The following is a 23,547-nucleotide window of genomic DNA, read 5'->3' as shown; positions in this document are numbered from 1 at the left end:
GAAAAGGGGAAACTAAAAATAAGGGAAGCTAAAAGTGGCAATCCCATCCTTTAGAAGTAAAGTTCAAGGCTGAATCGGTTTTACAGAGGTGAGCTCAGTACTGACAAACAGCAGGAAACAGAGCTGAGCAGATTTAGAGGGGTCAGTGGGTGACAGTCATGATTCATTTTGCAAGAGGGCCCAATCCAATCTGAACATGAGTGTTAGCAGAATACAAAAATTCACTCTGAAGCTACCGTGCAAGCATATTATATGCTATTGAGTCTTACATACCTCCCATTTTACAACTTTTTGATCCGCAAGATAATTTCTAGAAATACAACTTCACATATAATGAGCACCGACTACAGCAATACAATCTGTGACCCTCAAGTATCTCATCAGGAAAATGAGGATTTATAACAGTATCACTCTCCTCTGATCGGTGTGCACGCATATACATGCACAACACTCCCCTTCACAATCGTTCTGAACAAAAGTTGGGTCATACCCATCTCTTTTCTCTGGGTGCTCATTATTGCTCTTTCACAAGTGTTATCCTTGCTAAGAATTATCTTCCTCACGCAGCAGCCCCATTACTATCAAGGAGTATGATACAGTGCAAGGGTCCATACATTCTGGTGCCAGGTGGCTACTTAACCAGCCTGAGCATCTGTGAACTTCTCGATGCACTTGAAGTATCAGGTACATGGTAGGTGACTCCATTAAATCTGGCACCTGGCCCGACTGCACTGTACAGGGAAGGGCAGAATATTCCTGATTTGGTCTACCCACAGCCCTGCCTAGTAGACAGGAGTGTGAGGGTTTACATAATTCGTACCCGTAAGGAAACAGTTATACCTGATGCCTCTTACTATAAGCTTACTATAACCTTTGTAAAGAGGCCATGTGCTTAACTTCCCTGAAATTCCCAGCACAAATTAGGCCAACTTAACTGATTCCAGTGATTCAGCCTCTTCAATCTCAAGGCCTTTTAGTTGACCCTCGGGTTGACAGCCTAACCCTTCCTGGGCTACCTCATACAGGAAGTACAATCCCACCCACAATGTCCCATGATGTTCTCCTGATTCCAGTGGCAAACAAGAAGCAGCATATTTGTGGGGAGGCCAGAAAGGAAGTGATGGTGTTAAGAATATTCTGGTATCAAGCTTATATCCTCCAACCCAAGCTAACAGTGACTATGAGAATGGCAGCCAGCAGCCCACTGTATGTTCATTGTGGTCTGTTAAAGAAGTCCTTACCTTACCCTGAATTCCCAGTTGTGAACATCAAACATCCCTATTTGAGTCACTGAATTGTTCTGTTCTCCAACGAACCTTTCAGCAACAAAATGTCCTAAGTTGTTACACTGAATTCTTTTATAATTCAATTACTTATTGATGCCAGAACACTGAATTAAATTAATTAGGAGGCATGGCTTGAAAGTCATGCTCAATTTAACAGCAGATAAAGGGCCCACAGTGTTCTATTAAGAAACTGCTTTCTTTCTATGCTGACTTTTTTGGGTTTTCTCTGACCTGTCGGCAGCATCTTACGCTCAGCCCACTACCATTTCATCCTCTTGGAGGTGTGATGGGAAACCGTATGTTCATTTTTCCAGGCTATTCCCAGCTGAGTCATAATGAAGGAACTTAGGAAAACTGATGATCTCTCAAATAGCCTGCCTCAGACAGAAGTAATTACCAATAAAAAGAGGCATGGAGACAGTAAGATGATGAGAAATTATGAATGCTATCCAATAAGAAATGGGATGACAAGAAAACACTACAAGTAAATTCCTTCATATGGATTATAAAGCTCCATTATCCGAATTGCTTCACAGTGTCTGGAACAGAGCAGTGGTCACACGAACACAGGTGACGCAAGGAAGAATAAACGAAAAGGCCCAGCTCTGGCTTCCTGTGTGAAGAGGCCACCAGACGATACCAGGAAACCTTAGTCCTAGATGGCTTTCTCACAACACCCAGACCATTTTTAGACTACCTACTTAAAGGTCAACCAAGTTATGGCCACAAAGGCAATTTTAATAGTTGCTGAAACATAACAGAAGGCTGAATCCCATGCCAAAAAATGTACATAATGTATTTAAAATCTAAATGAAAACTGAAAATTATCTGCGTCACTGCACTTTTTCATAATCTGCAGTTTTGGTTTTTACTTAACAGAAGTCACAGACAGGGACAGAATTAGCTTTAACTATCATCAAAAAATAGCCAAAAGAACCTTTCTAGACTGTAAGCTCCTAGAGGGCACGGGCGGTGTCTTTGAAACCTTGTCAGTGTTTACAGGGAATAAGCACACGTGAGCTGATGGTTCGAGTCCCCAAGAGCAACAGACAGCCACCTTTCAGTGGACTAGAAAAAAGCAAAAAAGCAATCAACTTGGAAACACGACCGAGAAAACGTTTGGATAGAGCACTGGGCGAATTCAAAAATTCATTTCACATTTACTGACTACCGTATGCCTGGCACTGTCCTGGGGCCGTGGAGTTTTGTGATTACGTAACACACAGGGTGCCTGCCATCCCGTAAGATGGGACATTGAATGCCCAGATGGAGTTAAAACCATGGCGAATGCCCTGAAGGAAATAATGCAGAGCTTACAAAGCACAAAATGCAATTTGGGGCGGCTGGGTTTAAGCAGAGGGTGTCAGGGTAGGCCTCTTTCCAAGGTGAGATCTAAAGTCGATACGCGCGGCCGGGGAAGCGCGGGGGAGCGCGCTCCGGGAGCAGGGCCCGGCGCTCGGCCGGTGCCAGTGGGGCGGGGCGGGCCGGCGAGCGCTTCGCGCCACTGTTCACGTCGGAGGCGGGGGGCTCCTCACTCTCCCGCCAGCTCCCACACATCTCCGGTCCCGAGGCGGGTCGTTCCGTCCTTCAACTAGCCGGGTCCCCCAGGGCGGGCCCCGGGGCAGGGAGCCCAGTCGCGGTGGTGGGGAGGAAGGGCGCCCGGCCCCTCCAGCGCGGGGTAGTCACCTGAGTGGCTCAGCACTTCCCACTCGCCGGGCCCGCAGAAAATCGCGGCCAGGGCCGAGAGCTCTTCCCGCGCCGACTCCGCCATGGCCACCCCGCAGCCGCTGCCGCCGCCGCCGCCGCCGCCCCTCCCCTGCCGCCGCCGCCGCCACCGCCCCTCCCTCCATCGGCCCCGAGCGGTGCGGCTGGGCAGCCACTGGGGGGCGCCCCGCGCCTCTCCCGCGCGCTGGACCGCGAGGGGACGGCGGCGGTAGGAGTCCCGCCCACAAGCTCCTGCTGGTTGACTCCCGACGCGAGGCTCGGTCGTTCTGGGCGTACTTTTCCCGGAGGCCTGCGGCGATCGTGCAGCTCACCCGTTGCTTTCCTGACAGAGGGAGGAGGCCTCCCGGCAAAGCCCAAGATCCCCTAGCTTTAGCCCAGCTTTAGCCCCTAGCTTTGAACGCCCACCATTCCCTCCCAGACTTGGCCTTAGGCTGCCTGGGTAGAGAACAGTCTGGGCGAAAGGAACTTTGGCGATTAGGGAGACAAAAATAAGCAGGAAAGTGACCAGCCGGGAGGTGAGCCCTCGTCCGGCTCAGAATTGAAGTAGGTGTTGGGGACATGAGAGGTAACAGAGCAGGTGAGACTCTGTCTGATGAAGCTTGCAGTGACCCTGGCAGCGTGGGACTCCCGGAAAAGGCCCCGGGGCAGTAACAACCCCAGGTGCTGAGCTGTACTGGCGCTGGGACTCTGGAACAGGGCTGGATTCCTGGGACCTCTTTCTCTCAACGCGGCAAAAGCAGAGGGCTGGACCTGCCGGTCCTGCCATTCTACGGATGTTACTGGGGTGGTCCTGGATAGGCCTCTTAACGTCTTCACCTTCCCCATTTGTCTCCTGCCTTTACAGGGGATAGCCCAGACTCCTTGGTCTTTGGGGTACAATCAAGTGTGTAAATGTAGCAATCGCTGGCTTTTCAGTATTATTCATTTTGTAATATTCGATGCTTACAAAACATGTGATTCTTAAAGCTTAATAATGTAATGATCATCCTTGAAAACAGCACCTCAGTTTAAGAATTTGAGCAATACCAATAGGCTTTTAGAATTATCAATCCCTTTTGTTCCAGTTTTGATTTAGTGAACAAGAAGATTACAGTGATCCTCTGTGATAGTTCTATCAGTCAGCATGTTTGGTTTGTCCTTTTGTTTTTCCAAATAACAATTTAAAATTTTGCAACGCCAAGAGGTAGCTGGTCTAGCTCTTGGAAGTTCCACAATTTTTGTTTGTATCAGAAATAACATTTTGTAAGATAAATCAGAGAATTTAGATGGCTACACAGTGACTCCTGTCACTGACCTACAGAAGTCACAACAAAAGGGACTGGTTTTAAGATTCTGAATCCATGTTACCATCCTCAACATCATTACCACTGTTGCTAAAGAGGGATTTTAAAAAGGAAAGATGCTGACTTCCAAAAACAGAAAGGAAATCTAACCAGATAGACTGCGGGAGAAATGCATTTCACAGGATGCCCTGCCATGGGATTTCCGTGACCCCAAGTAATTAAGAGCACTGCCATGCATAGTTGGAAAGACAAAGATTTATTTAAACTCACAATTATCTCTGAGGTGGCCAATTTGTTTAATAATAATTCTTTAAATTTCTGGGGGCGCCTGGGTGGCGCAGTCGGTTAAACGTCCTACTTCAGCCAGGTCACGATCTCGCGGTCCGTGGGTTCGAGCCCCGCGTCGGGCTCTGGGCTGATGGCTCAGAGCCTGGAGCCTGTTTCCGATTCTGTGTCTCCCTCTCTCTCTGCCCTTCCCCCGTTCATGCTCTGTCTCTCTCTGTCCCAAAAATAAATAAAAAACGTTGAAAAAAAATTAAAAATAAATTTCGAGTTATTTCCAAAATAGCAGCAGTGCAGTAGGTTCATAACTAGTTTCTAAGGAGTTTGGTGAACAAAAGAATAAATTGTTAATTTAAAATATCACTAAGTTATTTAATTTTAAAGTCTAATGTCAGTATTAAAATACAAATATTAGTTATTTGACTTATTAAAAGTGGTCTATAAAAAATCAAATAGTTCGTATCTTTTTTTTTTAATTTCCCAAATTCAACGTAAGTGATATGAGTGAAGTAATGTGAACAGCAAGACTCCAGTTGTCAGAAATATTAGGAGACAATCAGGAAGGCTGCTGTCAGCTAGGATTCCATGAAATTTATGTAAGAGTACATCAATCTATTCAAAATTTTCTTGTCAATAGGTTTCTTCTTTGCTCTTCCTTTCTCTGTTGATTTCTTAACCTGCTTTTCATCCTCCATTTAGCATGTTTAAATAAAAAAGAAGTCGATGTGAATGTCTTTTAAATTGACACTATCCTAAGGCCCTGAAATCCCATGAATAAGTTTCTACTCTCTGACATTTGGAAGTAATCATCACAGAGAAAGTATAATGTCAGCTTGATATTTCTCACACTATGAAAATATCAGCTACATGTCAAATATCTAAAGCCTACCTTAATGTAATAAATTTTCTTGTATTCACAGGCTACTGAAAATTCTAAATATTTAAATGTGGAATGAATGTCTAGATATGTGGATGAATGTCTAGTTAGATCACTGTCTCTTTCTCTGCCTCTCTCTCTGCCACTTCCTCTCCCTCAAACAGTGTATGGGTGGCTAGAATATTATTTATACATACAACTTTTCTAAATAGTTGTTTTCCCAAGACCATAAGGGGGAGAAGTTTTCAATCTTTCATCTCCAGTTAAAACCACCAGCCCAGGAGATAGTTCCTTTAACTTCTCTTGGAAAACACTTCTACTCACTTTATCGTGAGTAGTGTGTAGATCTAAATACTCTGTATCTGAAATTTTAAGTCAAACCCCACTTGGGCATAGAAGTGGAACACACAATTTTAAGAGTATTAGGAGAGGGGCGCCTGGGCGGTTCAGTCAGTTGAACGTCCAACTTCGGCCCAAGTCATGATCTTGTGGTTTGTGAGTTTGAGCTTTGCATCCGTCCCTCTGCTGTCCTTGTGGAATCTGCCTTGGATCCTGTCTCCCTCTCTCTCTGCCTCTCCCCACCTCTCAAAAATAAACATTAAAAAAAAAAAGAGTATTAGGAAAGGTTGGTTAAACGTTAGTATCATGTCAAAAAAGCTAAATACTGAAGTAATGAGACGTGGTAAGGAAAATGATCATAACTATAAGACAAGTAAAAATGCTTTTAAGAACCACCCAGAGGATTGTACACTTGAAACTAATATAACACTGTTAAGAACTAACTGGAATTAAAATAAAAACTTAAAAAGACAGAGAGAGAGAGAGAGAAACACTTAAAGAACAAAAGAGGCATTAAATGCCAACATGCTAAATGAACCTGAACTTCAGTTAAGTTGTGCTACTGGTTTTGTCTAAAGAATTTCTGTATTTTTCTGTATTTACTTATTTCACAAAACGTTCTTGGGCACATCTGGACTGTTGACTGGTCTGGCCCTACGAGCTGAGTGTTTTGAAATATAGAGATGAAAGCAACGAACCTTGTTCTCAAAGACTTAAGTCTTCGGTTAGCTGGGTAAACACAATGAGCAACAATTACAGGTTCTTTCACCACTTTTCCATATTGGTGCAAAGTTTAGTATCAATAGGTGAAAGCAATGGGTGTACCTCCCACAAGTTCCCAGAGGAGAAATATGTTTGTAACGCTTGGGAACACCATAGGTTTCCAAAAGTACACAAAGTCAGTTGTGTTGATTGGTCATAGCTCTTTTCGTTCTGTTACAGTGTGAAAGTCAACAAGTTTATTTTTCACCAAGATAACAAAATAAGAGCAAATAAAATCCATGAGAATTTGACCGTGACTCTTATACCATTTTGTGGCAAGATCTGCCTCTGCCATGTCCAGATAATCTGTACTTAACTCCAAAAGATTGGTTACACTCTGCCTATGAAAAACACGCTTGAGGGGCGCCTGGGTGGCGCAGTCGGTTAAGCGTCCGACTTCAGCCAGGTCACGATCTCGCGGTCAGTGAGTTCGAGCCCCGCGTCAGGCTCTGGGCTGATGGCTCAGAGCCTGGAGCCCGTTTCCGATTCTATGTCTCCCTCTCTCTCTGCCCCTCCCCCGTTCATGCTCTGTCTCTCTCTGTCCCAAAAATAAATAAACGTTGAAAAAAAAATTTTTTTTAAAGAAAAACACGCTTGATTCTTATGCATGAGTGATAGCAAAACAGTTCCAGCTTGCTTTGTGGGAAAACATCCACATGGCCCACGTCCACAATGCCTTATCAATTTATAAAAACAAGTCTTCAGTACCATTAGGGTTTTAGAATTTGTATAGTTAAAATAACATCCAATACTTAACTTTGGCAATTACTGTAACTGGATTCCTCTTATTAATTATATTTTCTCACATTGTACTACAATGTAGCCAGTTTTTATTATGAGGAAAGGGGGGGGTTAGTTTGGAGACTATGTGACTTTTTAAAAATCCTTCCTTTCAGACTCATAAAGAGACTATAAATGAGGAAACTCTGCCATTTTGGCAAAATAGATTCTCTGTGGTTGAAAATTGAAAGAGGGAGGTAGATCAAAGAACCACATCTATGGGAAAATTAGACCTGGATTTCCTTTTTTTTTAAAGTGGGGGACCTATAGGCAAAAGATGTATTAGATACAGAGAGAGGGAGGGAACAAGGGAATGAGGGAGAAAAAGAGGAGTGGAGGAGGAGCAAAGAGCTGGGAAATAGGAACACTTCAGAAGATGATACAGAAAGGATGATTTTTTATGAGGTAAAGAAGAACATGAGTTAAAATTTGGCTTTATTTCTAAAAGAAGAATATTGCTTCATCTGCTTTTTAAGCAACAGAGAGACCTGAAAACTTCATTTGGAAATAATATGAGATCTGAGATTTGCTTCAAAATAATGTAGGAAGATGGGGAGAAGCTAGAGTGTGGATGTGGCTGAGTTGACCATAGATTAATAATTGGTGAGGCAGAGTTTTGGTGCAGAAGGATTCGGTATTTTATTGTCTACTCTCGTGTATTTTATATTCTCTACAATAACAGTTAATTTCTAAAATGTATTCAATAGAAAATACGTCAGATATTTGAGTTTTGCATACTGCTCATAAGGAAAAAAAGAACAGAAAAGAAAGGGAGGAAATGGGAGGGAAGGGAAAAGAAAAGAAGATAACAGGTTCTAAAGTTCATACGTGTGTTCACATACATGTGTTCAACAAATGTGTGGCTTAGGATTCATTCCTAAGAAAAAGCATAAAACCTGAAACTTCAGTGCCCTTAACAAGAGACAAGTGGTTTTGTCTTAAAGGTTCAAGAGGAGGGAGGCAGGCTGCGCTGGGGTACCCCACAGCGTAGGGACCTACTGTCTTTCCCTTCGGTGGCCCTACCCTGCACAGCTTTGATCCCCTGTGCATGCCGTGCTGTGCTGCAGGGCGGCCATCGGAACTCCAAGCACCAAGTCTATATCTGGGCAGGAGAATAGGATTCTGTCCAATCTATTTGACTAGAATCTAGTTCCCTGACCACTCCCAGCAAAAAGAGAGGTTGGAAAATGTCATTTTTACTGAGAGGCCATGTATCAGGCGAAAAGTAGAGGAAGAAATGAACCATTATTATTATTATTCCTTCCTTATTATGGAGAAAGGGAAAATATTGGGAGGCAGCTGGCAGTCCCCACCACATCAAGTGGAGTTTTAGTCAAGAGATTAAGTCGTCACACACATAATTTACCCTTTTTCCGTCCCTTGACCGCGACCACCCCTCACTGTCTGTCTCATTGTCTCGTTTTATTTTTCCCATAACATTTACCATTATATGAAATCAACTTGTTTATTTGTTTACACGTGTCTCGTGGTTGCTCCACAGAAAACAGGATCGGTGCCCCACCAGCACCACCAAAGTGGTTCAGATATACAAAGTGATGAGGACACACATGCACCAGGAGGGTCTGAAAGGGTTTATTGCTCACATGCTGAGGCTTTCTGGGAAGAGTAGGGCAATTCAAAATGGCCTAACTGAAGGCAGGGACAAATGGCTCTGCTGTTCACTGTGGTTAGGGGGTGGGTCTGGGGTTAGAATTCTCCTGTGCCTCCCTGGGGTTTCTGTGGCCTGAACAGGGAAGGGAGTGCCCAGACTTTCTTACCCAGTTGTCTGGAGGTGGAACAGAAGAGAAAAGGGAGGGCTGGGGCTTGAAAGCTGTCAGCAGCCAGACATCAAAAACAGAGTCCGACCCGCTGATTGTCTGTCTCCATGAGAATTTTGATTTCATGAAGCTCGGGGCCTTATCAGTCTTGTTCACCTCTGTACCCTCCATGCCTAAAAGAATGCCTAGCAAATTAGGAATTCAGTGAGTATTCGTGATACAAATAAGCTCACTGCAAAGTGTATAAACTCTTTATACAATTTCTTATTCAACAGAGTTATGGAGCACCTACTATATGCTAGTGACTTTAGGAGCTCTCAGGCATTCCCTGACTGAATAAGACGCAGTCACTGTCCTCCAGAAGCTCCAAATGCAGTTTGGGAGAGGCACCAACCTTTCCTGGGACCAGGCGATAAGCGTCCTGCCAGGTAAACTGAGAACTTTCAGAGAAGTCCGAGGAGTCCTGGTTTGGCCATCATGTTAGACATTCTCCAACATAGGCTACAAGGAGGAAAGTTGGAGTACAAAATGGCTGGAAGATAAAACTTTACTTTCATTCAGTAAGCATTTATTGGGCTCATTACGATGTGCCTAGTATTATGCCAGGTCCCACGGAAATGGTTTTTGACACAGACCTCTCAGAAGTTGTAGTGGAGTACAGGTGATAGGTTTTGAGAGGTAAGTCATTTGGTAATCTGCAGTCTGTTGAAATCATGGGAGTAGGTGAGATTCTCTGCCTGCATCTCAAGAATTTCATAATGACAGTGATGTATTTCCCAGCAATTGGAACAGAGAAGCATTGGTTTGCTAGTGTTTCTTTTTTTTTTTTTTTTTTTTTTTTTAATTTTTTTCAACGTTTATTTATTTTTGGGACAGAGAGAGACAGAGCATGAACGGGGGAGGGGCAGAGAGAGAGGGAGACACAGAATTGGAAACAGGCTCCAGGCTCTGAGCCATCAGCCCAGAGCCCGACGCGGGGCTCGAACTCACGGACCGCGAGATCGTGACCTGGCTGAAGTCGGGCGCTTAACCGACTGCGCCACCCAGGCGCCCCTGCTAGTGTTTCTAACACAATCTGGATCAAGACAATAGTCCCTTTGTGGTAGGGTTTCTGTATTTCCCTACTGTTTTCACTTTTCTGTTTTGTTCTATTTTCTATGGAGAGACAAATCAAGTCAAGAAAGCAGGAAAAAAAAAATTCCTTTGTGGCACCTTTATCACTTGGAAGGGACCCTTTTAAGGGTCTCCCTTAGAAATACACAAACGATCTTAGAATAGGAAGGTTGAGCTGGAATACTTGGTCTATTGTTTCAGATAAAAATCCTGCTCTATGTGATTCTCATTGCTGTTTGAAACCTTAATTGGCCAGTAATTTCTTCACTGATAGCTTCTTTAGTTTTAAAAGGAACTTTATACTTTAAGGAGAAGCATAGCCAGGGTTCCTACTATTGGGATCATATTACCAAATACTTCGTCCTGTCTCCTCTCTCTTTCTCATAAGATACTTTCCCACCTCTTTGCCTGGTAAATTCTTACCCATTCTTTACATCTGAATTGCACCCCTCCCTCTGAGTCTGAGTTGAGGGCCCACCACTTATCGTATTTACACACTTGCGAGACTGCATTGTAATTGCTCACGTGTCTGTAACTCCAGTAGAGAATGACTTTCATGAGATGAGTAATAGACACTGTGCTTGTCCTAGCTCTCTGGACAGTGATTAACTCTTTGCTGGGTGGACAACTTAGGAGCCCTGACTCTGTCCAAAATTGTCTTTCGTTCTGGTCTGGCTATTCTATCTTTGGTTGTATCTCCAACATTGGCACAGTGGCTGGCATTAAAAGGCATGCAATATTTGTGGAATAAACCAAGAATGAGTGAACCCAGAGTTAGAGTGTCAAAGTAAATAGACTGTAGTTCATTTTTTCTTATTCTACTCCGATTTCCACCAGATTTTATTAGCCCTTGAACATGTAAATACACATCAACAATTAGGCAAGCAGATTATTACCTGTGTCTTTACTGGGATTACATTCAGAGTGATGAGGTAACGGGCAATAAAGAGTGGATTATTCCTACTAATACCCAACAGTTTCATACAGGAAAGTGAATGGGAGAAGTATATTATCACCTTTATAGTAATTCTATGTTTTAATAATAGTTTCCCACAGTTGCCACTTCACTTTATCATATGCAAAGAAAAAATAAATTTTAAAGTAATTATCACAGCTAATATACAATATAAAGCTTTGAGACTGCTGGGCTGTCTGGAATTCATAGGGTAGGTAAAACTATATAGTGTTTATGTCCTGAACTGAAATGGGACACTACATGGTACCTGATCCAGCCTGGCTAAAAATATATCATATTTCCACCTATGTGTGTGAATAGGGTATGTATTTTATTTACTACTCAGTTAATATTAATCATTTAAAAAATAACAAAGTCACTTGAAGACAGGCTAGTTGTATATAACAACATAGATGTAGTAATTAAAATTAAGTTACTAAACAGATTTTTTACCCTATAACTCATGATCACTTAAGAAGTTTCTTTTTTTCTTTTCTTTTCTTTTCTTTTCTTTTCTTTTCTTTTCTTTTCTTTCTTTCTTTCTTTCTTTTCTTTCTTTCTTTCTTTCCTTTCTTTCTTTCCTTTCCTTCCTTCCTTCCTTCCTTCCTTCCTTCCTTCCTTCCTTCTTTCCTTCTTTCTCTTTTCTTTTCTTTTCTTTTCTTTTCTTTTCTTTTCTTTTTCAACAATATTTTGTTGACCATGATTTTGTTGACCGTGATGATTTTGTTGACATGATTTTGTTGACCGTGATGGTTTTGTTGACCGTGAGTTAAGTTAAAAGACCATGTTACGTTGAAGGGGACCAGAGCTAATGATTGGGGAGGGGCCCAGGGAACTTTTCTGTCATAATAGAAATGTTCTCTTTTTTTTTCTTTTTCTTTTTTAAGTTTATTTATTTATTTTGAGAGAGACAGAAACAGCACAAGTGGAGGAGGGGCAGAGAGAGGAAGAGAGAGAGAATCCCAAGCAGCGCAGCACCCAATGTGGGGCTCAAACCCACAAAGCTGTGAGATCATGACCCGAGCTGAAACCAAGAGTAGGACGCCCAACCGACCGAACCACCCAGGTGCCCCAGAAATGTTCTATTTCTTGATTGGGGTGCTGGTTACATGAGTTTATGCCTTTTAACTGTACCTTTTTAGACCTATGCATTTTATTTTATATATAGTATATCTCAGTTAAAAAAAAAAAAAGAGTACTGGGGGAAGAAGACAGGTTAGTAAATTCATAATACTTTTATAAGATTCTTTTTTTTTTCCTGAGTTTGAGCTGAGTATGCCCTCAACTTGAAAACCGAACGAAGTTGTTCTTTTAAAAATCTTTAAGCCTTGCTGCTGCTTGATCTTTATAAGAACAAATCATGACAAGAAAAAGCTGCAGGTTTTGAGTGTCTTCAAATGGCACCAGCTTGTCTCCATGAGTAGGATGCTAATAGAACTGAAGAAAACCATTCCTGCACTTAGGGCAAGTTGTTTTTAGCCTAAAATTCAGCCTATCATTCCCTGTTGGTGTACAAAAAAGAAAATGTGATTGATAAAAGTACCCTTCATTTTATATGGACTAAAGAGGAATTATTCAAATATTTTTTAATGTGCGGAGCAAGCTATTTCAAATAATTTTATAGAGACATTTTTTTCTAAGTGAGGGACCTGTAATGACATGGGCTATCTACCATTTGTACCTCAATTCTTAGATGCACATATTTTTCACATTTTAACAACTCTGAAGATGAGAATTTTAATACCACTGATGGCACTTTGCATTGGCTATTGGCCAGGCAGCCGACATCGATATGGCTTGCACATGCATTAATTTGGATGTTTTCCTTGATCCCACGATTTCTGACGAGATCATGAAAGCAGCAGTCTCAGAACTTGCAGAATGGCAGGATGGTATTAACAATTTGGAAAAACTCTAGAACACTAGTGTTAGTGGAAGTGACTTCTTTAAAAGAAATGCATCTCACTGATGCTCTTGATGGAATAAAGGATGATACATGTGGAAAAACACAAGCATGGATGCCTCTGACTTGATATGTTGATTCACAGTCATCAGACACAGAATGTGAAGGAGTTTCAGGAATATTTTAACCGGTTTTTTGCTTATAGTTTCCTTTTTATGTATGCACAATAATGGTATTTGATAATGTGTCTAAATAGGTCTAAAAAAGCTTTCTCAAGAAGTATATAAAGAAAAATTCTAAGTGATTAGAAAGTGAGCTGTAGTATAGTTGGCAGCATATCTTATTTTTTAATGGTGCATAAAATAATGGCTTATCTTACAAGTGATGGCATCTTAGATGCCATTAAAGCTGATCTTTGCAACTTTTGTATGTTAGCTTTTCAGCCAGGGAGAGATGAAAGAGCAGGCAAGAAAGAATATTAAATCTATAACAATAATACTATTTATTTATTTATTTTTTTTAATTTTTTTTAACGTTTATTTATTTTTGAGACAGAGACAGAGCATGAACGGGGGAGGGTCAGAGAGAGAGGGAGACACAGAATCGGAAGCAGCCATCAGCCCAGAGCCCGACGCGGGGCTCGAACTCACGGACCGTGAGATCGTGACCTGAGCCGAAGTCGGACGCTCAACCGACTGAGCCACCCAGGCGCCCCTATTGAGTAGCTACTATAGGCCAGTGTTACGCTAAGTGCCGTATGTATATCAATATATGTAATTCTCCCCAAAAAGTCTGAGAGAGAGTTATTGCTGAACTGACTTCTGTCTGTTCAGAGCCATTAAATAGGTAAATTTGCAAAGCTGAATTTGAACTTAGTTTTGATTGACCCCCAAAGCTCTTGATCTTTGTATAGTAACTTCTTCGCCTACCTCTCCCCCATAACAGCACTCCAACTAGTCATTTTTTAAAAGTAATCTCTACACCCAGGAGCACCTGGGTGGTTCAGTCGGTTGAGCGTCCGACTTCAGCTCAGGTCATGATCTCTCTGTCTGTGAGTTCGAGCCCCGCGTTGGGCTTTGTGCTGACAGCTCAGAGCCTGGAGCCTGCTTCGGATTCTGTGTCTCCCTCTCTCTCTGCCCCTCCCCTGCTCATGCTCTGTCTCTCTCTCTGTGTCAAAAATAAACATTAAAAAAAATTTTTTTTTAATTTTTTTTTCAACGTTTATTTATTTTTTGGGACAGAGAGAGACAGAGCATGAACAGGGGAGGGGCAGAGAGAGAAAGGGAGACACAGAATCGGAAACAGGCTCCAGGCTCTGAGCCGTCAGCCCAGAGCCCGACGCGGAGCTCGAACTCACGGACCGCGAGATCGTGACCTGGCTGAAGTCGGATGCTTAACCGACTGCGCCACCCAGGCGCCCCAAAAAAATTTTTTTTAATAAAAATAATCTCTACACCCAACATGGGGCTCAACCTACAACCCTGAGATCAAGAGTCACATGCTCTATCAACTGAGCCGGCCAGGAGCCCCAGCACTCCAACTAGTCTTAAGGGTTAACTTGCTTCAAGTTTATGCACTCCTTGCTTGCTTGCACTCCTTGGTCTATAGCGGAACTAATTTCCCTTCCTTGAGATTTGCAGACCACTGGCCTTGAGGAGTGAAGGACCAGACTTTGCCAGAAAATAAGGTCTGACTACATTTGTCTGACGACAGCTGTCATGGCTGCCACCAACTCTGTTCAGGGTCAGGTCAACATACAACTCACTGCCTGGGCACCTGCTTCTCCTGCCAGTAGTCCCCCTCCCTTTTTCCATGCCTTCCCCCTTTAAAACCCTCTGGCTGGGGTGCTTGGGTGGCTTAGTCAGTTAAGCGCCTCCGACTCCTGATTTCAACTCAGGTCATGATCTCATGGTTCAGTTCATGAGTTCGAGCCCCACGTTGGGCTCTGCACTGACAGTGGGGAGCCTGCTTAGGATATTATCTCTCTCTCTCCCCACCCTCGCTCCCTCTCTCCCCTTTCTCAAAAATAAATAAATAAAACTTAAAAAAAAAAAAAAAAAAAGCCTTCTGTCTTCCCCCAGACTGGGAATATTGTCTTGGTAACGTAAGTCCACTATCTTCTCAAGTTGCCAGCTTCCTGAACAAAACAATCTTTCCTTTTCCATCATCACTTCTCTCTCAAGTATTGATTTTGGAACCACAAGCACCCAAACCTGAGTTCAGAACCAGTTCTCTGTTCAGTTTGTAATTGTAGAGTAACACCTCTACTCCACCATTCCCAGAAGTTCCAAGTGGAAGCTTAAAGAAGAGAGAGAGAGAATGAGAGTCTAGCAGCATTCAGTTCTGTTCAGGCTGTTCTTGAAAACAACTTTATCCTGATTTGGCAATGCAGCTCTTCTTCGATTGTGTGAGATACCCCAGAATCCTAACATCCTTAACACCCTTTCTTTGCCTTAGCGGGTTCTTTTTGGGATTGTATCCCCTGCAACAGAAAGCACACTACTGTAACAATTCACAGTTTTAATACATTTACACATTTTACTAGTGATAATAAAATATTCCTTCTAACACACCTTCAACCCAAAGTCTGAGCCTTACCGACTTACTTGAGCCCGCATAGGAATGTTTCGGTTACAGCCTGAGACCCCAGAGGCACCTGATTCTTATTGGACTTAAACTAGAGTAGCGCTCCCTTATCTGTTTTGCTTCCCGCAGTTTCACTTACTTGGGTCAACCGCTGTGGACAAGCGATGATCCTCCTTCTGACGAATCATCAGGAGGTCAGTAGTCACCCCATCACCCGTCTAGGTCACTCATCTCACCGCATGTCCTCACGCAGGCATCTGGTCATCTCACATCATCACAGGAAGGGTGAGTTCCACACAGCAAGGTATTTTGAGGGTGAGAGACCACATTCACATAACTTTTATTACAGTTATAGCATTATAATTGTTCTAGCATTATTGGCTTGTTAAATTTTTTTAATGTTTATTTATTTTTGAGAGAGAGAGAGTGTGTGTGTGTGTGTGTGTGTGTGAGAGAGAGAGAGAGAGAGAGAGAGAGAGAGAGAGCGAGCAAGCTGGGGAGGGGCAGAGAGAGAGGGAGACACAGAATCCAAATCACAGGCTCCAGGCTCTGAGCTGTGATCACAGAGCCTGACTCAGGGCTCAAACTCAAGCACTGTGAGATCATGACTTGAGCTGAAGTCAAAAGCTTAACTAACTGAGCCACTCAGATGCCCCATATCATTATTGTTTTTAATCTCTTCTTGTACCTAATTTATAAATTAATTTTTTTAATTTTATTCTTTATTTTTAAATTTTACATCCAAATTAGTTAGCATATAGTGCAACAATGATTTCAGGAGTGGATTCCTTAGTGCCCCTTACCCATTTAGCCCATCCCCCCTCCCACAACCCCTCCAGTAACCCTCAGTTTATTCTCCATATTTATGAGTCTCTTCTGTTTTGTCCCCCTCCCTGTTTTTATATTATTTTTGTTTCCCTTCCCTTATGTTCATCTGTTTTGTCTCTTAAAGTCCTCATATGAGTGAAGTCATATGATTTTTGTCTTTCTCTGATTAATTTCACTTAGCATAATACCCTCCAGTTCCATCCACGTAGTTGCAAATGGCAAGCTTTCATTCTTATTGATTGCTAATAGTCCACTGTGTATATATATATATATATATATATATATATATATATATACCACATCTTCTTTATCCATTCATCCATCGATGGACATTTGGGGTCTTTCCATACTTTGGCTATTATTGGTAGTGCTGCTATAAACATAGGGGTGCATGTGTCCCTTCAAAACAGCACACCTGTATCCCATGGATAAATGCCTAGTAGTGCAATTGATGGGCCTAAATTAAATTTTATCATAGAAACGCCTGTGTGGGAAAAAACATGGTATATACAGGGTTCAGTGTTACCCACGTTTTCAGGTGTCTGCCCGCAGATAATGGGGGACCTCTGTATGCCCTAATCAGCACAGCGAGGGGTGGAGGAGGGAGCAGGGAAATCCAGCTCAAAGAACACAGGACCCCAAAAGGGCTCAGTTTCTCTCAGAGTAGCATTCTGTTTCACCACAAGCTCCTTAACTCTGAGAACTCAATTTCCCCAACTGTAAAAAGATGCAAATTACAAGATGATTTCTAAGAACTTCTCTGGTTTTTAAAATTCTTGGCTCCTGCACCAATTAAAGACATCCAGATATTGCATGAGTCACACTATATGTAAGTAAATCCAGTGGCTTTCATGGCCAGTTCCACCCCCCAATTTCTTTGATAATATGTATTTTTTTTTAGTAGAATTCAGATTCAATATTTCAAGTGATATGCTTAACAAGATTAAATTAAGACAGTTACGCTCAGTGGTAAGAATTTTTTTTTAACTATAAAATATTAATGGATGATATAGAAGAATAAAATGATGTTAAAAACCTTATCTCCAGGAACTATCTGAAGATACTTTTTTTTACCACAAGACTCGTGACTCATGGAAGGAAAACCGCCAAGTTCTGGAATGGTGCACTGATTTCTCATTCCTACCCCAGAATAGTGGCATACATCCTTGAAACGGAAGTCAGATCTTTAACATCAGGCAATAAGAAGGAGGCTGAGTTGTCCTTGCTTTTCCATATGCACTATTGATTTCAAATTTTAATACCAAAACAGAGTAGATAATTACTTTTTTCCCCAAAATGATGACCTTTAAAAACATATATTAGTAAATGATTTACAATTATTAAAATGTGTGTATTCAATCTTAGGTAACCGATACAGTTTTACAAATAAAAAACTGAATGCTTTGGCCAAAATGTTGACTTGGAAAAACAAAACATGGAATGTGATTGGACAATTCTGATATTATTAAGTATTTCTTCCAAAAGCACTAGGAAATTTTTTTCAACAGAAGTGGAATTGATTCAATAAACTGCCTTCAATTTACAATGTATTTGAGGAGACGCCCCTGTGATGTCTTGTAATCACCTGGCGCAGCTATTTCCTAACTCAGTATTAAATATGGCTTGGAATTTTTCATGGCTTTCTATGATATCTAACTTGCTTATACTCGGGAAATTATTCAGGGACTGGTTTCCCTCCTGTGTTCATTGCTTGGGGTAACATTTTAACAAAAGGAAATCAAGGAAAAGAACAAAACTATCTTTACTGAATACTCATTATGTCCACTGCCCGCAATGTTCACACCAACAGACAGAACCTCAGGTGTGAGTACAGGCATGTGTGTCCACCTGTCTGTGCTCACACTGGGAAGGGCTTCCCAGCATGCCTTGCTGATTTAGGCAAAGCAAGAATACCTTCTGCAAGAGCAAGGTTTCCCTTTCAAAATCCATCACGGTGAACCAATCCCTGGCTCCACACCTCCGGATCCCCGGGAATCAAGGCGTCTTAATTATTTACATGTAGTGAGGGCAGGCCCAGATGACACTGCTAGTTCCAACAGTACATAAATTAATGGCTGTGAGGGCCATCAGGAAGCTGACTCTGCGTGTCTCCCCAGTAGCTGACAGCAGAGATGTTCAACATACTTAACACTAATGCAGCCTGGGCCCTGACCAATCTAATGAACGTGAGGCATAAATATATATAAATATAGGTCACAAATACATCTTGAAATATATTCAGTCATCTGTGGAATTTAAGAAACAAAACAAATGAGAAAAGGGAAAAAGAGAAAGAGAAGCAAACCAAGAAACAGACTAACTATAGAGAGCAAACTGAGGGTTACCAGAGGGGATGTGGGTTGGGGGATGGGTGAAATAGGTGATGGGCATTAAGGAGTGCGCTTCTCTTAATGAGCACTGAGTGTTGTATGCAAGCGTTGAATCACCATATCATATACCTGAAACGAATATTACACTGTATATTAACTAACTGGAATTTATTGTTTTTTAATTTTTTTTGGAATGTTTACTTATTTTTGAAAGAGAGAGAGAGAGTGCGAGTAGAGGAGGGGTAGAGGTGCCCTTAACTAACTGGAATTTAAATAAAAAATTAAATATATATATATATTTCATATATATGTGTGTATGTATACACACACACACACACACATATATATATATATATATATATATATATACACACACACACACACAGAGACAGAAACTTAATCCTCAAAAATTTTGTTATGTAGGGATTATTTCTTTTTCTAATTCATAGGTGAGGAAATGGAGGTTTGCTGACAGAAGCAGTGGGTCACAACTGGTAAGTGGTAGAGTCTAGATGAAGTACGGCTGCTTACTGTACCAGTTTTACTCTGTAGTTTCTCTTTCATTATCAATGCTAATTATCAGGACATGAAACTCGGTAACTTGAATTTTTTGAACAGTCTTGTGTATGCAGAAACTAGAAAATTTTAAATGACAGAAGCGTTGATAACAGTATTTCAACTTCATGTTATTCAAATCACTCAGTTTTAAGTCAGTCCCATTAAATGACTTTTTTTCTTGGTCTGTGGAAATGTTAACGGCTAGCAGAAATATGTGAGTAAGACGCTTTCAGTATTATTTTTGTGAGGCTCTTCTTCAAAGCTCTCAATTTCTGCTATGTCAGTATGTTAATCTGTATTGAAAAATATGAATCAAATAGCTAACTTCCTGGATGAACTTTATCCTACGAGTTTAATCTCAGTAAGGAAGGCAAGAAGTCATCGAGTCTTTCACAGGGGGACTAAGAATTGACTTATCTGGGAGGGAAGAGACAAAGTTCTTATTCAGAAAAACTCCCAATAATTTATGTAAATACTCCACCCTCAAGGAAGTGGAACCTGGCCCCTGACTCCTTAAGAGGGGGCTTTGCATAGTGACTTCCATCCAAACAGGACAGTATGGAAGGGGAGGGAGGGAAGTAACTTTACAGTGGAGAAATGTGACAAATATTACCTTGGCCAGGTGATCAAGCTTAACATCATTAGTGATGAGTCATGTCGATGGTATGTACCTTTGATATGATGTGATTAAAATGACATTCTGAGGTCTTCCTCTCAGAGACCCATAACCCCAGTCTAATTAGGAGAAAAGCACCAGACAAAACCCAGTCAAGGGACATTCCACAAAAAATACCTGGGCAGTACTCCTCAAAACTGTCAAGGTCATGGAGTGCCTGGCTAGCTCAGTCGGTAGAACATGAGACTCTGGATCTCAAGGGCATAAATTCAAGCCCCACGTTGGGTGTGGAGCCTAGTTTAAAAAAAAAAAAAAACAAACCACCTGTCAAGGTCATCTAAAACTAGGAAACTCTGAGACATTGTCAGAGCCAAGAGGAGCCCACAGGGATATGATGACTAAATGTTATGTATCCTGAATGGGATCCTGTAACAAGAAACACCAGGTCTTAGTTAACTCAAAATCTCTAAAGAAGCAGATAATAAAAGTGAGGCTGGAATTCCTTGAAGCTGCCTTTATTCTGAGAAAGGCTAGCTCCAATATCACCTCCCCACAGACACACATACATACAAAATCATCCCTTCTCACTTCCTTTTCACAGCCAAGGTTCTTATAAGGAATGTGCAGACTTAATCTCTTCACCCTCATTCATTTTTCAAACCAGTGCAATCATGTGTCCACCCAACAATGACTCAAAGACCAAATCCTTTTTAGTCTCCACTTATGTAACCTGATAAAGACTGAAATTATTAATCACTCACCTCTATAAAACTCCTGATTTCCTTACCACAGTCTCTCTTGTTCTCCTCTTAAACTTTTCTTCTCCTTTGCTAATATAGCAGGATATCTATCCTCCACTGTTTTTATTTTTGCCTTTTTAAACTTGATAGAACTTCAGCTTCTGGATCTGGAGAAGGATCACTTGAGTAACCCTCTTAGTTATGCAAATATAGGGTGAGTGGACACCTAACATTCTGGAATAAGGGACTTTTTTTTTTTTTTGGTCTTAACAAAACCTGTCTCTCCCATTGGTGTGCTGAGCTGGTCATTGGGGAGGAGATGACTCAGTCCCTGTTAGAAACCTAGGGCCTTCTTGCAGAGAAGATATCAGGGCCCCATACTCCAATCTCCATGATTCAAGTGTAGAAAAACCTGTGAAGGGTCCATCAAGGAATTGTGACCAAAGTCGGCTAGAAGAAGAATTGACCAAGGATTCCAAGAGCTGAACGCACCAGGAAAAGAGATTTTTGTCAGCACAAAGACTCTGCTCTCTGCAGGGGCCTGGGGGTGGTAGCCTACTAAGAACTATCTCTGATTGCCACAGTTCTGTGGGATCTGGGAATGCAAGCCCCCATAGCCACGAAAGCCAGGCAATCAGGTGGTGTCGCCTGGGTAGCAGTCACAAGAACCAGGGCACCAGACAAAAACCAGGGTACCAGATGCATGTAACCCTCCCCTCCAGGAGAGAGTTGCACTCTGGAGCACAGCACAGGGAGAGTGTGAAGATAGTGCTGACCCTCTGAAGTCTCTGGAAGGAATTACAGTCAGCCACTAGATGGGTGTTTAATTAGAAGCCTCCTTCCCCACAGGCTGCAGCCATGATGATTAGCTAAGAAGCCTCCTTCACAGAAAGACCAAGCTCCTGGGTCTGTTGAGTCTTGCTGTGCTCTGGGGGTAGTACTGTTTAAGAATCCTTTCTCCCTTTATTACAGTCCTGTGGGACCTGTGAGCACAAGCCCCCCAGGCCACCAGAGCCAGGTGATATAGAAGTGTCATGGTGGCATCTGCAAAAATTGGGGTACCAGAAAGGTGTATGAGCTCCTTTCTGGGTGACACCAATAATTATAATCCCATGGGAGCAAGAACACAAGCTCCGCTGACTTCCAGAGCCAGGTAGCCAAGGCATCCCCCAGGCTGCAGCCGCAAAAAAGCTCCCTTCCAGAAGATGCGAGTGCTCTGGAGCATGGCAAAGGGATAGGGCAAAGGTGGTACCTGCTAGAGTCCATCCCAGAGGATGCTCCAGCAGGCTCCTACATGTGTGTGTTAAGTTAGGTGACTGACCTTCAAGCAGATGCTTTCATATGAGCCTTCTTCGTTTTAAGCCTGGGTGCGATCAGCTGCCTCTGAGCTGGGCCGGGCGGGGCTGGCCCTTTAAGAGCTATTTCTTATATCACTTCAGTCTTGTAGGCATTGAGACATGAGTCCCATTGGTTTCCAAAGTTAGATGTTCTGGGGGCTCATTTCTCCTGTGCAGATCTTAAAAGTTAAATTGACTGATATGGGGTATAAACCCCTTGTTTTTTGGAGTGAAGAGGTTTCCAGGCTTTGAATTTTGTCCTGGTTGTGGGTCAACATGCTGAGGAGGGATTTATGGTGAGATTGTGTCCCAGCCTTTCTTATCTGCTTCAGTGTGGTTTTCTTCTCATTTGCCCAAAATGTAGTCATCACTCAGTCACACTTTAGGTTCTTTAAAGAGGAATTGTTCCGGACAGAGGGGAAGAAGATGGCGGCGTAAGAGGATGCTGGGCTCACTGCGCGTCCTGCTGATCACTTAGATTCCACCTACACCTGCCTAAATAACCCAGAAAACCACCAGAGGATTAGCAGAACGGAGTCTCCGGAGCCAAGCGCAGACAAGAGGCCCACGGAAGAGGGTAGGAAGGGCGGCCAGGTGGTGCGCGCTCCACGGACTGGCGGGAGGGAGCCGGGGTGGAGGGGCAGCCTGCCGGCCAAGCAGAGCCCCCGAGTCTGGCTGGCAAAAGCGGAGGGGCTGGACGGAGTGTGTTCCGACAGTAAGCGCGACTTAGCGTCTGGGAGGTCATAAGTTAACAGCTCTGCTCGGAAAGCGGGAAGGCTGGAGGACAAAGGGAGGGAGAGTTGCTGAGCCCCCGGAGGACAGAGCTCAGCTTGGCGGGGAACAAAGGCGCTCGCCAGTGCCATCTCCCCCGCCCATCCCCCAGCCAAAATCCCAAAGGGAACCGGTTCCTGCCAGGGAACTTGCTCGCTCCGCGCAAACACCCAACTCTGTGCTTCTGTGGAGCCAAATCTCCCGCAGCGGATCTGACTCCCTCCCGCTGCCACAGGGCCCCTCCTGAAGTGGATCACCTAAGGAGAAGCGAGCTAAGCCTGCCCCTCCTGTCCCCGTGCGCCTTGCCTACCCACCCCAGCTAATACGCCAGATCCCCAGCACCACAAGCCTGGCAGTGTGCAAGTAGCCCAGACAGGCCACCCCACCCCACAGTGAATCCCACCCCTAGGAGAGGGGAAGAGAAGGCACACACCAGTCTGACTGTGGACACAGCGGTGGGCTGGGGGCAGACATCAGGACTGACTGCGGCTCCGCCCACCAACTCCAGTTATACACCACAGCACAGGGGAAGTGCCCTGCAGGTCCTCACCATGCCAGGGACTATCCAAAATGACCAAACGGAAGAATTCCCCTCAGAAGAATCTCCAGGAAATAACAACAGCTAATGAACTGATCAAAAAGGATTTAAATAATATAACAGAAAGTGAATTTAGAATAATAGTCATAAAATTAATCGC

At 42.9% G+C, this 23,547-nt stretch overlaps 1 protein-coding gene across 15 annotated transcripts in view; it reads right to left on the bottom strand.

Annotated features, from left to right (window-relative positions):
* Positions 1-16,121, bottom strand: part of RWDD3 (RWD domain containing 3) — a 252,870-nt gene extending 236,749 nt beyond the window's left edge. For 14 of the 15 annotated variants that reach the window (XR_015254894.1, XR_015254893.1, XR_015254896.1 and 11 more), the window contains exon 1: positions 2,973-3,100. Coding sequence is in view for 1 of the 15 variants with exons in the window: in XM_025912188.2 (XP_025767973.1) it covers positions 2,973-3,057 (85 nt within the window). In the remaining 14 variants the exon portion in view is untranslated. Of the gene's footprint in view, positions 1-2,972; positions 3,101-15,808 lie in introns of those variants that run through there. The other variant, XR_015254906.1, reaches the window with a different exon arrangement.
* Between the last annotated feature and the right edge of the window lie 7,426 nt (positions 16,122-23,547).

The sequence above is a fragment of the Puma concolor genome, chromosome C1 (assembly GCF_028749965.1).
Source record: "Puma concolor isolate L17-30 chromosome C1, mPumCon1.1.hap2, whole genome shotgun sequence".
NCBI lineage: Eukaryota > Metazoa > Chordata > Mammalia > Carnivora > Felidae > Puma > Puma concolor.
Note: the sequence above shows the minus strand (reverse complement) of the source record. Positions and strands in the feature narration are given on the sequence as shown.